General features: G+C 42.6%; 1 protein-coding gene across 9 annotated transcripts in view; it reads left to right on the top strand.

The window, feature by feature from the left end:
- LOC137323057 (ETS-related transcription factor Elf-1-like) overlaps positions 1-16786 on the top strand; it is a 149387-nt gene extending 132601 nt beyond the window's left edge. For 8 of the 9 annotated variants that reach the window (XM_067986447.1, XM_067986445.1, XM_067986449.1 and 5 more), the window contains 4 exons: positions 2984-3067; positions 6017-6209; positions 11610-12119; positions 15130-16786. In XM_067986447.1, coding sequence (XP_067842548.1) covers positions 2984-3067; positions 6017-6209; positions 11610-12119; positions 15130-15745 — 1403 coding nt within the window. In that variant the 3' untranslated portion in view covers positions 15746-16786. The remainder of the gene's footprint in view (positions 1-2983; positions 3068-6016; positions 6210-11609; positions 12120-15129) is intronic. The other variant, XM_067986452.1, reaches the window with a different exon arrangement.
- Positions 16787-16995: the final 209 nt, after the last annotated feature.

Genomic DNA, 16995 nt, shown 5'->3' with positions numbered 1-16995 from the left:
CTTCAGTTCCAATGTTGTTGATGATGTTCCAGTGTCCTGTTGACAATTGCCCAAACAGCCATATTGATTTGTGATCATCTCTGCCCACTGCCTTCTGCCCCTTTCCCTTGATAACCAGATTCCCTCCCAACAGTCTCTTTAATCCTTGATCTTTAGATTAACACTCCAAGGCACAAGATTTTCAAACTGGAGAGTGCGAGAACACGTGTTTTGTCCCTGAAATCCCAAGATTACCAAGATGCATAGTACCAAAGCATCATTGATCAATGTGCTCATGCCTTGTTAGCGCCCCCTAGCTTCTGCATGCTATATAACTGACGTGAGCGCCTCCCTATCTCCCTTACCTCCTCCAGCCCTACAACCCTCCGAAACTTTGCCTACCTCCAGTACTGGCCTCTTGTGCAACCCTCACTTCCTTCATCCCACCATTGACGGCTGTGCCTTATGCTCTGGAATTCCACCCCCAAACCTCTTCGCTTCTCCGCCTGTCTCTCCTCCTTGAGGACACTGCTTAAAACCTACCTCTTTGACCAAGCATTTGATCACCTGTCCTAATGTCGCCTCCTTTGGCTTGGTGTCAATTTTTGTCTGATTACACTCGAATGAAGCACTTTGGGACGTTTTACTACGTTAAAGGCGCTATATAAATGGAAGTTGTTGTTGAGCATAACGTTTGGTGTTCTTTTACGTTCAAGTTTATTCAGTAGTAAAGTAGCAGTACTTTGCTGTTGAATAAGCTTCATCTCACTAAGCCTGTTGCTAGCCAGGAAAATACAATCGTCTTGTTCTATGCTAAAATATTGTTCCTTTGGAAGCGGAGGGGGGGGCACTCAATGGACATGAATCTCTGAAGGGGGACAGCAAAAAAAAATGTTTGGGAACCTCCGCTCAAAGAAGTGGAGTTTACCTTCTTAAGTGTATGTGACACTGGTCTATAATATATATTGGGAAAGACAGTGATGGCAAGGGGCCAAAGACCTGGGAAAAGGAGTGAAAAACAATGAGGAGAAGAAAGCTGGACGCAGGCCAGGGTGGAGGCCGTTTTTAAATCAAGAAGCTGGAAAAGAGTATATGTAAAATTAATAATTTAGAGTGCACTAAAATTGAATAGTTGTTGCCAAGCAAGTTCTGTTGAGTGTTCTTATATCTGTTTTTAAAAAAAATAACAATGTTGAGTACACTGACTAGTCATTGCAGCTCCCATGCATCCTGTAACATTGTTATAGGACTTCTGTCCCACTACATTACTGATGGTGTTGTGTTTTGAAAAAATGGACAACTAAAACTAGTAGGAACTTGTTTAAAAAGCAGGTTGTCAGAAGTAGTTTGTGTTGATTCTTCATATGTATGTTTTTTTCCCCCACTCCCCTTCTAATTAACCATTTTAACAATGCTGTTTTGACACTGGAATTTTCTTTCTTTTGAGTAGGTGGGATTGTAAAATATTTGTTGCGTTTTGAACGTGTGATTTAAAGAACAACTGTTCAGGTTGCACAGACTTAAATTGACAGTGTTGTTGTTATTATTGGAGCTGTCAACATTGGGGAAATGTTCGGAGTGATATGATCATTGCAGTGAGCAAGCCAATATGAACATGAGGAATGCATTTATTTTTAAATGGGATGTGCGTCAAATTTAGGCTATGTTTTTTTAAACCAAAGTGATGGTCGTTCTCAGTGAATGGCAGGACTGTGTTGTGTCCTGTGTTTGCCAATATTGTACAAACGTAGGACAGCTTGAAGGTGCGGCATTAAGGTTAGCAGAGAGGTGTAAGCTTTTTGTGTGCATGCAAGGTGCATCAGAGCTAGTATTTTTATCCTCTCTTGCATGTGAAGTTGAATTACATCCCGGTACAAAAAAAAATGGGCTGGATTTTGCTGTGAGCGGCGAATGGCCCCCTTCGTTAGACTTGCATCTACCCATAGACTTTCGATGAGTTTCTGCACCTCAACTTCCTGTTTGCCTGTACAGACACAGTGTGGCGCCCTTTACAGGACACCTGGGACCTGTGAATGGGGCAAGCAGCTGTGTATCTATCGCCTTAACCAATCAGATTGAAGCATCGCTAATGAGCAGCGCAGGGACTGAACCAGGAAGTGTAAGTTAGAATAGTGAATTCAATGTCAAATCAGGTACAGAAAGAGAAATAAAGAGAGAGAAAGAAATATTGGATTGAGAGAGAGAACTAAAGGAGCTTGAAAGGAAAAAGTAAGAAAAATATTTTTTATTTAAATTTAAAAAAAAATATCCAACAATAATTAATACCTGAAGGACAATTAAATAAATTTTCAGTGCCAGAGAGGTTGTTTGGCAGTAATTATGACTTCTTATGTTGGTAAAATGGTACTTAAACTGGAATCGACAAGCCCTAACTTTTTTTGGCGCGATTATCCGTATCTACGAGGTAAGTACAGGAACTTCACGCCATTCAGTACATTTGAACAGGGAGCCAGACAGTGAGATGCCATTTTCCCGCAGCTTCTGGAGGAGCATCACATTTCATACAGCAACTTCTGGATTTCTGCGTTTAACTGCGTATGTGCAGTCGTCAGGAGTTACTGTCCGATTTGCACATAAATAATGATGAGCTGTTAGCCTCACCGTTATTTTTACAGCAAAATCCGGCCCAATAATTTTGAGCTACATGTGAGATGAGGAAAATATTTTTACGCTGCAAGTTGTAACGATCTGGAATGTACTGCCTGAAAGGTGGCAGCAGCAGATTCAATAGTAACTTTCAAAAGTGAATTGGATAAATACTTGAAAAGGAAACATTTGCATGGTTATGGAGAAAGAGTGGGATTAATTGGATATCTCTTTCAAAGAGCTGGCATAGGTACAATGGGCCAAATGGCCTCCTGTGCTGTATGATTCTGTGATTATAACATTTTACAATTCCTGTTTTCTTTTGGTAAAGCCTTATTTGCATCAATCTCAAAAACTATGGCAACATAAATTGAAACATTAAACTCTTTGCTTCCAGGGAGGAAACCTAAAGCTCCCCGTCCGGTCTCACCAGCGATAAATCCAGACTTCCCTGTGAAAAGGAAAAGCAAAGATGGCAAGGGTAATCTATTACGAAAAACTTTATGTTCAGAAACGCGGGAGGTAATTTTAACCCCCCCAGTACAGGTTGTGCGGTGAGATGTTAAATTGTTAAAAATGGGAAACCCGTCCTCAACCCGCCACAAACATGCCCACGTCCGATTGAACTGGGGCAGGTTGGGGGTCGGGCGAGTAACCCGCTCTCGAAAGGCAGATCGGTAATTAGGATATGTTAATAAGGCTCTGTGCCTCAGATTTTGTCAGCCATTTGGATTTAACACCTCCAGCGCTGGTTTCCCAGGGATTGGGAAACCCGGCAGCAAAAGGGAAGCGAGAAATGCCAGGTGCAGCAGGTAAGTGCTTTTCCAACACTGCTTGTAGGCCAGGAGGAGCAGGAGTGCTCTTCCCCCACCCACCCCTACCGGCCCCTCAAGCAAACCCGCTGCATTCTTCCAACCCCATCCCCCGTGATCTCTCCCTCCCTCCCCCAGCTGCGGCCTTGTACAACAGGCTTTCCTGCCCAGCAGCCAGCCTGTCAACCTGTCTGGCTGCTGGCAGGAAACTGAGTTTAAAAAAATTCTACGTCATTCCCATATTTCCGGGTTTCCCAGCCGCTGACAGGCGACCCTGCTCCCTCCCCACCTCTCCATATCCGGGCCGTGGAGTTTACATTTTTAAAAGACTGCAGTTGAAGGTTGTAACAGATGGTGAACTTGCTGATTAGCTTCTGGGTGGAGCACCGTTTTTTTAAAATCTAGATCCTGGTTTATTGAAGCCCTCCTGATGTGTTTACATTCTTCACCAAAACATTTGGGAGGGGTTGAAGGGCCCGAAAGGAGACTTTACGATGCACCCCTGTTGCTTTTAAATTGATGGCTTAAAACAATCAGCAGTCAACACAAACTTTGAACATTGATTTTAACATTCAACTGATTTCCTCACGTTTTCTGTCAGTATTTCATATGATCTCAATCGATGATAAAAGCTCCCCACATCTGGCATTTCCATACACTGCACCAGTGAATCCACTCAGCAGATGTGCATGGTAAGTGCATTAATCACTAGAGACATGCAACACCTGTCAAAACGCATCATCTCTGACACAAGATGGTTAAACCATTTGAAACAATAACCACTCACACTTTCTTTATAAGTAGAATCAATGACTCAAAGACACATATTGCTTTTCTCTGTACCACCTCAGGAAATATTGAGTTGATTTTCTTACACTTCAGTGCCTTTTTTTTATTAACCATTAAAAATGTAAAGTAAGCTATCTGCTCTGGACAGGACAACCCATCCCACAGGTGCAGTGACACTTTCTTAGTTTAATTAGATTAATTTTACCTCATTTTTCAAACTCCCTGTTATGTTAGCGTGTTCCCAGTCAGCTCCTCAAGAACATTTAGGTTCCAGTACAAAATACAAAAGCTGACTCGAGGGGACTGCTTTCGAATGAAATTGTGCTGTATGCCATAACCTTTTTTTATGCTCAGTTCAACCTTCTATAATACCACTTCTCCTTGGAGTCTAACCAGCTGGTGTCCTGTACAAGTGGACATGCTGTACTGGGGTTTGACAGTGAGGGAGCCTGACAAAGTGCACCTGTAGTTAGAACGGGCGATCAGTTGCAGTGTCAAACAGAGTGCGTGAAACAGAATGGGTCTTGAAGTGAGTTCCTGGGACCTCACCCTACCCAGTGTCAGTGGAGCACGTCTGACATCCAATTGTTCAAAAACGCCAACTCATCTGGGCTCCAAAGACGAGCTTTACAGGAGATTGCTTGTGGAAGTTAGCACTGAAGTGAATTCTTCTAATACTAATACATCCAAGAAGAATCATCCTCACTCTCTACTCCAGACTCCTTTTTCCTTTAAATCCTTCGGGTCTCCAGAAGACTGGAGGCGAGCGCCCTTTATATTACAGCACTGCAACTGTTGCCAGCCCCAAATTCAACATGGTGCCGAAATAGGAAAGAGACAGTGTTAATATAATCTAGGGGATGGAAGGTTACCTATGAAGTTTTCTGAGGAGTCCTGGAGGCAGTTATGTTGCACATGGGTAATATAAACAGCCAGTTGCTCTAGCTACCTTTACCCCTCTGGCTATGGAAGTTCTTAATGCTTCATCCTCCTAAATAAGCCAACAGCTTCACTTCACTCTAATGTATTCCAAAAATGCTCTTGATCCATAAAAGTAAATATTTCATGAGAAACAGAAGGAACGTTTGTTCAGTGCAGTACTGAGGGAATGCTGCAATGCGGAGGTGCCATCTTTCATTTGATGCCTTACATTGACGTCTCATCTGCTTATTCTGATGGGCGTTAAAGATCCTGTGGCAGTATCTACAGAAGAGGAGATGGTTCTTCTCTTACTGCCAGCATTCATCCCTCAACCAATATCATCAGCTTTCAATGTGTCAGCTGTGGCCCCACTCCAGAGACTTGAGCACATAATCTAGGCTGACACTTCAGTGCAGTACTGAGGGTATACCGCACTGTCGGAGGTGCCATCTTTCAGATGAGATGTTAAACCTACACCCTGTCTGCCCCCTCAGGAGGATGGAAAAGATCCCATGGCATTTTTCGACGAAGAGCAGGGGAGTTCTCCCCAGTGTCCTGGCCAATGTTTATCGCTCAACCAACATCACTAAAAACAGATTATCTGGTCATTAGCTCATTGCTGTTTGTGACTACATTTCAAAAAGTACTTAATTGGCTGTAAAGCACTTTTGGGACGTCCTGAGGTCGTGAAAGGCGCTATATAAATTTTGTTTGTTCATTCTTTCCTCTCTTTTATTCATTCTTTCTTTCATTCGTCAAAAAACAAATTAACTGGTCATTCATCTCTTTGCTGTTTGATTTTGTTGTGTTCAAAATGGCTGCCACATTTGCTGCACTTCACAGTAGTTCATTCTATGGAGGTCTTTCTTTCAATGTGAAATTCTGACCATGTTGTTAAATACTTGCAGGAAACACAATCTACCTCTGGGAATTCTTGCTGGCTTTGCTTCAGGACAAGAGTACGTGTCCCCGATACATCAAGTGGACTCAGAGAGAGAAGGGGATCTTCAAACTGGTTGACTCAAAAGCTGTGTCCAGACTCTGGGGTAAACACAAAAATAAGCCAGACATGAACTACGAGACAATGGGCAGAGCTCTCAGGTGTGTTATTTTGATGTGGTGACCTAGAGCACAGATTCACCAGAATAATACTAGGGGCTTAAAGGGTTACATTATGAGGTAAACTTGGTTTTTGTTCCCTTGAGTATAAGATATTGAGGGGTGATCTGATCAAGGTGTTTAAAATGTTACAAGGGTTTAATAGAGTAGATACAGAGAAACTACTTCCTCTGGTGGGAGAATCAAGAACAAGGGGACATAATCTTAAAATTAGAGCTAGGCTGTTCAGGGTGAAATCAGGAAGCACTTTTTCACACAAAGGGTAGTAGAAATTTGTAACTCTCTCCCTAAAGGATGCTGGGAGAATTGGAGCTTTCAAAACTGAGCTTTTTGCTAGGTAAAGTTATCAAGGGATATGGAGCAAAGGTGGATAAATGGAGTTGAGTTGCAGATCAGCCAACATCTAATTTAATGGCCTACTCCTATGTTCCTATGCTACCTGGCTGAGGTCTGTATTTGGTCATTCAAACCCAGTAAGTAATGTATTTTATAGCCTGCTATAGAAGGCAGCTTGCCAGTCTCAGGTTGCAGAGGGGTGTAAGAGACCTCTCATCCAGGTTCGTGATCAGATAAAATAAATCAAACTAAACAAGACTACGTTGCATGGAGAATGAGAGGACTTACCAGTATTAAACAATAGTTAACAAATGGTGGTGGACTGGGTCTACTGGAATCCATTATCTCTGCATCATTCTTACATCATCCAGGACTTGGATGCAGGGAGCCATGATTCAAAGGTTGTTAGGCAGGTAAGAATGTGATCATCTATTTTAGTTGTTGTGGATAGACATGAGAATTGTTCAAATGGTGTCTCCCTAATTGCCAAATTTGTACTGACTTAGCAGCATAGAATTAATAAAGTATTGGAAAATGGAAGTTCCAAGAAACTTGAACAAAAATAATTCCAGCCACAGCGCAATGGATTATTCAGTCTGGGAGAGGCACTGAGTTCTTGCAGACATCTGTTGTTCCAGATTATCATTGGATTGCACCCATCAAGACTATTCTTGGGAAGACTATTGCTTACCAGTATCCCTGATCAATCAACTTCTGCAAGCTTTCTCAATGCAATACATTGGACATCTCTAGGGGCTTGCATAATGGGTCCATTTGAGGATCAGTTCCTCTACAGTTGGCATCATTGACTCTGTGTAGCCCTTTCAGTCCAATCCTGACTGGACAGCTGCCTTCAATGGGTTTTTTGGTGGCTTGGAAGCAGTCTGTCAGCCAAGGATAACCTCTTCATTTCTAAGTCGCTGTTGTACTTTTCTGGGGAGGGGATGCCACATTCAGTTCATTTACGGAATTTCTCATGATTGAGACATTTGCTGCTGAAATAAGAATTGCCCTAAATTTAGGGGCCACCTACCATGATGTCCCTGAGCAGCAGATGCAGGGTTTTAAACCCCTTCATTGTGCAAACAAACAAATGGTGTGGTCTTCACTCCCATTTTGGATCTCAAATTGACTTAGCACTTGAGTCCATTCTTAGAACCAGGAAGTCCAAGGTAGTTGCATGCCTGTACATAATGCAATGAGTGCATTCTGGGCATTTACCAGCAGCTATAGACCTAAACCATACATATCTTCCCATAGCAACACAGCTGCACCATTGATAGTTTCATAGGTGTCATTCTCAGTGTTGCCAGTAGCGAGTCCTTCCCTTTGTCGGCTCCCAGAATTTTTCCATAATGCCTTACATTGATCACTGGACATCTACATCTACAATATATTCAGATGTATCCATGTTTGGACAACTAGTTGGCTAGCCTGAACTGCCAGCTGGGTTCTGCCAGGCAGGCAGTGCAGCAAGTAGTCTCTACTTCCAAGCAGGCTTTTGGTCAATCATGAGAAGTCACAGCTACAGTCCTCACAGAACCTTGCATTTCTAGTAGCGCAACTAGTTGTCCAAACATGGATACATCTGAATATATTGTAGATGTAGATGTCCAGTGATCAATGTAAGGCATTATGGAAAAATTCTGGGAGCCGACAAAGGGAAGGACTCGCTACTGGCAACACTGAGAACGACCAATGGTGCAGCTGTGTTGCTATGGGAAGATATGTATCGTTTAGGTCTATAGCTGCTGGTAAATGCCCAGAATGTACCGTCGGGTACAGGGTGCCCAAGGACAGATTTGTGGTCCTCAGAAACCTAATATCTCTTTAGAGGAAGGCGCCTATCTCTTAACTCAAGTTTACCTACAGATATTTGGGCTTATGACAACTATCATGCTCATGGTCCTCAATTCAGCTTCAGTTGTACAGAGCCTTGGTCAGACCCCTTCTGGAGTACTGAGTTCAGTTTTGGGAAAGATATATTGGTGTTGGAATGGGTACTGTACAGATTCACTAGAATGATACCAGGGCTTAACGTGTTAAATTATAAACTTGGCTTGTATTTCCCTTGAGTTTAGAAAGTTGAGGGGTGATCTGATCAAGTTATTTAAAATGATTAAAGGATTCGATAGTTTAGATACAGAGGAACTATTTCCTCTGGCGGGAGAATCCAGAATAAGGGACACAGTCTTAAAATAGAGCTAGGCCATTTAGGATTGAAATCAGGAAGCAGTTTTACATACACAGAGTAATGGAAACCTGGAACTCACTCCCCCAAAAAGACTGTAGATGCTGGGCCAATTGAAATTTTTAAGACTGAGGTCAATAGATTTTTGTTAGACAAATGTATCTAGGGATATGGAGCAAAGGCGGGTAAATGGAGTTGAGGTACAGATCGGCTGTGATTGAATTGAATGGCGGAACAGGCTCGAGCGGCTGAATGGCCTATTCCTGTTCCCGTGTTCCTATGTATCTGTTTCAGTGCCCCTTCAATTAAATTGGTTCCCCTGCATCCTGTCTTGCCCCATCTCGGTGTTGTCCAGCAGAAAAAACTGACTAGCTACAGAAGTGGCTATGGCAACATAGTTTTAGCCACATGCACTAATTTTAGTAGAAAACATCAATGATGTCACCAATGTGGAGTGTCCCACTGCTTCTCGGAGGAGCTCCATAGAAAACATCTGGTGACATGGCTTCAGACTGCTCTGAGAGCCTCTCTGGAATTCAGGAAATGACACTGCATGGCGAGAATGGAGAGGATGATTTTCTAGTCTACAATGGGGGAGTGTGAATTTTTTCAGTAACACCTGTTAATGACCTGTGAACAAATTCACAACTTTCCCACACTGAACAAGAGACTAGTGTGTGGGTTCCTTTGATCATTGTCACTTCACAGCATTTCTAACTGCTGAATATTGCAGGGTTACTGAGACCCTTTCAGTGCTCATGATCGATAATTTTTTAAAAGTATTATGAGTTGCCAGTTAGGAATATTTTTTTTTTAAATCTGTTTTTGGAAGTGGTTATGGGTCTAAAATTATTTTAAGACAAATGATCCAGCCCAACTGAGCGTTGAGAGGTAGGGAGAAGTTAACAAGACATCAATAAGTTATGTAATTGCCATAACAATAGGGTGTAACTAGGGACAACTGTGACATATGTTTCACAAAATTGCCCCGGGTGGTTGCTAGAAGCTCAGAAGGACTTGAACTTGTACTGGAGTTCAAACTCCACTCCAGGACGTGAGGACATAATCTTGATCGACACTCCAGAGCGGTACTGAGGGAGTACTGCGTTGTCGATGCTTACGTAGAGGGCGCTCCAGTGTCCACTATAGAAAGATAATGTTGACGCAATTACCAATTTGGGACAGCTGGCGTTCCAACTCGGGGAGAGAGAGCAGGGTGAAGGCCATGTTTGAGAGCATGTTAAACCGTCCTTCAGATGAGATATTAAACAAAAGCTCCGCCCATCTGTTCTGGCCGCTCATGTTGAAGATGGCGTAGCCCTGTTTGAAGAAGAGGAGGATGTTTGCTTCCCAGACCAACACCAAAAAAAGACCAGACAACGGTTGTGCGGATTCCAGGAGCGGTTTTCTCAAATGGTAGTATAATATTTTATCACTGGTTGATGAAAGACCCCACAGAACGCAAGGTTTTTAGAGGAAGGGGGACTGTGGATACAATTATCTTAAATTAGTCATCTGATTTGAACAGACTATGTTTTAATGTTGAAGAGAAATAATGGGCATGATTTTCCCAGAGCTGGGAAGGGGGCAGGGAGGGTGGAATTCCTGACGGGAAACCCGGAATTACGGGTTTCCTGGATGTCCTTAAGATTTTGACGTAAGGACATCCTTTTTTTTGCCGGTCTCCCACCCGACAGGCCAGCCTGATTGACAGACTGGCTCTCAGTCGGACGAGAGAAGAAGGAAGAGGGCGTGAACAGGTGAGTGTTAGATTGGGGGGTGTGGGAGGGGGTCAGTCATCGGGGGATTGGGGTCAGAGATCGTGGGGGGGGTGCAGAGATCATGTTTGGGGGGGGGTTGCTGCAGATAGGCTTGTTGGGCCTGTGGAGAAGCACTCCTGCTCCTATGGGCCCACAAGCTGTGCTATAAAGGCACTTACCTGCACTTACCTTCTCGCCTTCTCTCACTGAAGGGCAAGGCCTGGGAATCCTGGCTCCCAGGGGCTAAAATCAAAAAAGCTTTGGAAATGGAGGCCCATAGACTCCTTTTAGATGCTTTTAATGTCCAACCTACCTTCTAAGCAGGTTGGTTTTCTGCCCCAATGAAAACCGGAAATGGGTGGGTTGGGGGCGGGCTTTAGATTTTTGCAATTGTTACTGCTCCCCACCCCCAACCCACCCATTTTTCCAGGCTAAAATCATGTCGAATGTGTTTTTCAAGTTTGAGATGCTTGGCCCATTTCTGCATACGGACCTGCTGCAGACAGCATGCTTAAATGAAGTTACTCTCGTAAACAATTTTACAACACCAAGTTATAGTCCAGCAATTTTATTTTAAATTCACAAGCTTTCGGAGGCTTCCTCCTTCGTCAGGTAAATTTACCTGACGAAGGAGGAAGCCTCCGAAAGCTTGTGAATTTAAAATAAAATTGCTGGACTATAACTTGGTGTTGTAAAATTGTTTACAATTGTCAACCCCAGTCCATCACCGGCATCTCCACATCATGACTACCATCGAAGTTACTCTCTGCATTGATAATTCTGTACAGTAAAGCATAAACGTGAAGCAGCTGATCTTCAATGAATAAATGTGTAGACTGGAGGGCAGGATTTGTTTTGTGCACAATGGTGTCCTACGGGTGTATTTCAGAGTTTGGGGATTTGGGCCTTTTCCTATTTTGATTGATTGTAGTTCTGTATTTTAATGTTTGAATGATTGTCATGCACTGTGGTGCATGGATTTCTAGATGACTTTTTAATCTAGAAATTCTAATTCTATTGTATCTTAAAGTAGTTGTAAGTAACATTTGTATATCTATTTTCCAGATTTGAATGATCCTATGCCTTCATTTGTAGGTATTATTACCAAAGGGGAATCCTTGCCAAGGTGGAGGGGCAGCGTTTAGTCTACCAGTTTAAGGAGATGCCCAAGAACCTGGTGTACATTGACGACGATGATCACAGCTCCAGTTCTGAAACCCAAGAGAGTCCTCCTAATCTAGCAGCCTATATGCTTCCTGCAGCTTCGGCAACATGTACGTCTGCAACAGTCGCACCACCTATAGTCACGAGTTGTATCCAAACCCAGCGACCCAGAGTTACTTTGCATGTGACATCGGGCGCCAGAAGAGCTTCACCCCAGCCCACTACTGTAGTCAAGTCTGTGAAGCCAACATATATCGAGGAGACTGCGCAAAGGTCAGTGCAACCAGAAATGCTGAAAACGGTTCAAACCCTTCACACGGTGCAGCAAACCAGCGTTCTCCAGACCATGCAGTCAGCTCCGTCTGTTCACGAAGGGCAACGGGTCATCACCAGAAGCATCCCAGCCTCCGCATCAGTGACCGCACCAACACAGTCAGTGAGGTAAAGAAAAACGTGTAGTAAATCTGAGCTTGTAATGAGAACAAAGGGTTGACGGCAGTCTTTTGAGTAGGTGAAATGTTAAAAGGATGAACTGTGTCCTCTGGTGGGGGAATAAAGAACAAGGGGGCATAATCTTTAAAATTAGAGCCAGGACATTCAGGAGTGAAATCACATAATGGGTAGTGGAAATCTGGAACGCTCTCCCTCAAAAGGCTGTGGATGCTGGGTTAATTGAAATTTTCAAGACTGAGATTGATGGATTTTTATTAGGTAAGGTTATCAAAGGATATGGAGCAAAGGTGGGAAAATGAATTTGAGGTACAGATCAGCCGTGATCTAATTGAGTGGAGGAACAGGCTTGAGGGGCTGAATGGCCTACTGTTCCTATGTAGGTGCTACTATCCAGTGGTTCAAACTCATGCAGACTAATCTGATTTCTAGACTAAGTTGAACTCTTGAAACCAGAGCCCCAATAAGATGATTCCGTCACAGCTCATTATATTTACAAAGAAAATTGCTCATTTTTGTTTTACTGGGTTCTTTGCTTTCTGTGTAGTTACAAATGAATGATTGACATGTTTACTTCAATATCATGTGTTTTGTTCATAGATTCTATAAATTTTAATCATGCAAATATATGATTGTGTCATGAGGACTTGGATACTTTCCTTTTTTGTTCTGTTTCAATTTAATACAGTTGTAAGCTTTTTGTTTCTTTCTCACAGGAAAAACTTGTTGTATAGCAGTTTGTTTACATAGCTTTCTATGGTTGTTCTAAAATTGAGGGGTTTTGAGAGTAGAAAGGGAGAATCTGTTTCCACTGGCAGGAGGATCAACAACCAGAGGACACAGATTTAAGATAATTGGCAAAAGAACCAGATGGGAGATGAGGAAAATGTTTTTACGCAGCCAGTTGTTGTGATCTGGAATGCGCTGCCTGAAAGGGTGGGGGAAGCAGATTCGATAGTAACTTTCAAAAGGGAATTGGATATATATTTGAAAAGGAAAAATCTGCGGAGCTATGGGAAAAGAGAAGAGGTGTTGATGCCTCTTTCAAAGAGCTGGCACAGGCACAATGGGCCTACTGGCCTCCTTCTGTGTCGCATGATTCTATGCCTAATCCAAATGAGCATATCACAGATAAGTGTGCAGTTTGGATCTTTTATGCTCTGGTTTTTGTGAAGATGGCTCCTTGAATTCACCTGAATTCAAAATAAAACAAAGCATCTTCATTTCAAACTCCACTTAAGACAAATGATTTCCCTGGTTGCTGTGAGGTGTAAAGATGTAAAATGGCACAATTCACAATATCACGAATAAGAGAAAGAGCAAGCAAGTCATAATTTGGAATGTTCCACCCAAAAGCACAGAATTTGTATCTTGTGATCTATTCCCAATTTCCACAATTTTTCTATCCTTACTAGGCATATAGCATTGCAACTGCACGTCAATCAAGACCGATCCTCCCTAAGTCCTGGGCTGGCATCACAAGTAGCTCACTGATCATCGAGTAGTAAGGAATTATCTAGACTCATTACCACATGCTCATATATCCAGGATTTAGTATTTACCAATGGCAACATGTTTGCTTAAGCTCTCCACCTCAACTTGCAGAGGCACCATTCAGTGGGTATGGTGTATGTCCATAATATGGTTGGGAGAATAGTGACAATGCACTTAGATATTTTATGGTGAGTTGTGCTGCTCACCATGCTACTCGTGGTGAGTTCCGGTTATCTGCTGTCTACCAGGTGAGGACACCAGGCTATGCTTGTCTAATGACCATGCTTCTTTTGGGAGTGAAGGGGGGAGTTGAGCAGGGACTCTTTGGATACAAGGTGACCGCATTGGTGACAGAAGATGGGAACCGAGTAATCTCCCCATGTCAGACTGGGTAACGTGATACTGAGCCAGCCAGGCATAGTACTCCAAGATATTGATCAGCCAGCCTGGCTCATTAATGGAATCTGGAGAGGTAGACTGCCACTAGGGATTGACTGTGTACTGCATATCGGGCAAACAGAAGCTCTGCCTGTGTGGATTTCTCACTAGTTTGTTTTGGAGACTTTTAAGAATGGTGATGGTCGTTGAACGTTCCAGAAATGACCTAACCAAAAAAATAAAATGCTGTCATGAGCTTGATTTGGAGTGAGGCAAGTAAAAAAAGATTAGTTTCACTCCTCTTCCTCTACCGTATGGTGCTCTATCAGACTGAGCTTGCTGGAACTAGGCAAAGAGGCTCCACAGACAAACAGGCCTATGTCAGAGGCTGGCATTCCTAAACAAACAGGCTGCAAAGGCTTCTCTTGTCAATTTGAACAATTGTTTTCATAGAACTGACTATTTCTGAAATATTAAAGATTGCTACCATCTGTTGAGATTTGTTTTAATGTTTTTTATTTTCCCACTACCCTTCTTTCCAGAAACTTATGGCAGTGTTTAGCTCCATGAAGGTTGGCAGTGCCTTCATCATTAATCTTATGCGGCCCTAGATGGGGTGTTGCAGGTTATTTGATTTGATGGGGTGCATATCGCAACCAGGCCCAGCCCTCACTCAGTGTCTACACAAGCGCACTTTCCACAGGAGCTGCTGGATAACAACAGGCACCAGAAACCCTAGCTGATTTGCCCCAGCCAAAGGGCATTGAAGGCTAATTGTTGTGCCCCAACAATGCATCGTAGCATAAATTGGGGTAAAACCTGGGTCCTTTCTGATTGGGTTCAGTAGCACACTAAGTGCTGCCTTTAACCACTGAGCTATTTAATGCCATAAAATATCCTGCGTCTAGTGGTTTTTGAAAAACCAAATGATATTTGTTGTGCCTGGCAGTTGTGAAGTTTCAGAAATTTCTACAAATGATAAGAAAGAAAGGAAAAAACAAACTTTCTTTTGTAGTGCTGCCAATAATGGCTTCAAAATTGAGGAAATGTCCAATAAGACAGGGAAGTATTGTATGTTACAGAATACTCTGAATATCTTCCTGATCTGCTAACTTTGTTCTTTCCACAGCACAATAAAGGTTCCGTCACAGGTTCCAGTGGTCATGTCGCCAAGAGCTCAGCGAGTTGGTACCGTCACATTACAAACTGTCCCCCTCACGACTGTGATCACGAGCACTGATTTAGCCATGTCCTCTCCGAAATTCATTTTCCAAACAGTTCCATCCTCCCATCCGGTGACTGTGCTCAAAGAAAACGTCGCCCTGCAAGGGGCCCTGCTCTCTGCGAAGATAGTTACACCGACGTCTCTTGCTGTCCATGGTCCCAGCGTTCAGCAAGTTCTTCCGACCAGCCCACAGGTAGCAGATAATGGAACACAAGCTGTGCCTCCGTCCACCGCAATAGGTGCTGCCACTCCGGTGGTGACCTTCGCAGCTACCAGTCAGCAGGTTGTGGGCCAACCACAAGGCACCGTCTTCGCATCCGTGATCAAAGCAACAGAGACCAAACAAGCTGTCATACAGACTGTGGCCAGGCAGGAGGGCCGGGGAGAAGCAGTGGGAGCCAACCAGCGAACCGAGCATAAAACCCAGCAGTCCCACGTAATAGTGCTCACAAACACGGCTATGCTTCCCAGCCACATGCTATTCAGAGCAGGAGAGCACAGGGAAGTGGACACACAATGACACTGCAAAGCTTCCCTTCTGCCCTTCCTCATTTCCACCCTCACCCCCACTTTTTCTTAAACTAGGTCTACAAACATGTAATTTCAGGGTGCTTTACTTGAAGTACTTTCAACTCAACCTATGTTTAGTTTTAATGTTGTAAATAGAAGGTTGCAGGTAAAAGGTGCTACTAGACTGGAGGGGAGAGAGTGTGTTAGAATCATTATTTTAGAAGAACCATTTGCTCTTTGGGATGTTTCGTATGTGATTTTGTATGACTTTGTTATTAGAGAAGTTTGGCGTGGTAAAAAGTGAGTTGTATTCCTTACAGTTCTTTCAAGCACACTACCCTGCATATAGACTATAATTTGTTCTTGCTAAACTGTAATTATATATCTATTGCCTTTGCGGTGGAAGTTCCGTTTTGCTGGCACTGGGATGGTTTGTGCCGAATATTGTCGCTTCTAAATACCGGGGCTATCAGATAATTTCAAGAGTGTTTCAATTGAATTTAAAAGCTAGCCCTCTTACCTGCTTTGATACAGATGAGTGAGCTTCATTTTTACTTAATTATAAAAGAAACCAAAATCTTTGCTTTCGATAACCTGGATTTAAAAGGAAAACTGAAGCTTCAGAATACTTATTTGAGTTGTTTCATTTTTATCTTCTTTCTCCTCTCCCTATTGTAAACGTGTACAATCTTTACTGAGTGTCAAATGGGAGAGGGAAGGAGACAGTATTTACTTATTAGACAAGCTTTTATCGGTGGGAATTTTTTTTTTAAAGTTGTTAAAGGGCTTTTTATCTGCAGCAGTTCAACAGTGTAAATATTAGAAGAAAATCAAATTTTTTTCTTTGCTTTTGTAAATAATGTATATCGTGTTCTATTTTTTGAGGTTGAAAGAATATTTGAAAATTTCGATTGCCAGCTTTTTAAAAATGAATTGAGGTACATTTTATATAGTTTTTGAGAGTTGATGTTAAAACCACTGACATTTCCACTGGCATTCTTAAAGAGTGAACATATGTTCAAAGGCAAGAAATAAACCATTTTAGTTCCTATATTAGTGTGTGTTTGTAATTTTAGTTTGTGTGTTGCCAATGTTTACTGCATGACATGAAGATGCCTTCATTGGATTATAAATTCCTCTATTTGAAGGTGTACTGACTGATCACTGCTAACAATTACAAAATTGAATGTTATAATATAGCAAACTTTCAACTCCTAATCTTCTACTCTGAAGCACGTTTTGCTGTCTCATTGCATCATT

The sequence above is a fragment of the Heptranchias perlo genome, chromosome 6 (assembly GCF_035084215.1).
Source record: "Heptranchias perlo isolate sHepPer1 chromosome 6, sHepPer1.hap1, whole genome shotgun sequence".
Classification (NCBI taxonomy): domain Eukaryota; kingdom Metazoa; phylum Chordata; class Chondrichthyes; order Hexanchiformes; family Hexanchidae; genus Heptranchias; species Heptranchias perlo.
This window is presented reverse-complemented; position numbering and strand designations above follow the sequence as displayed.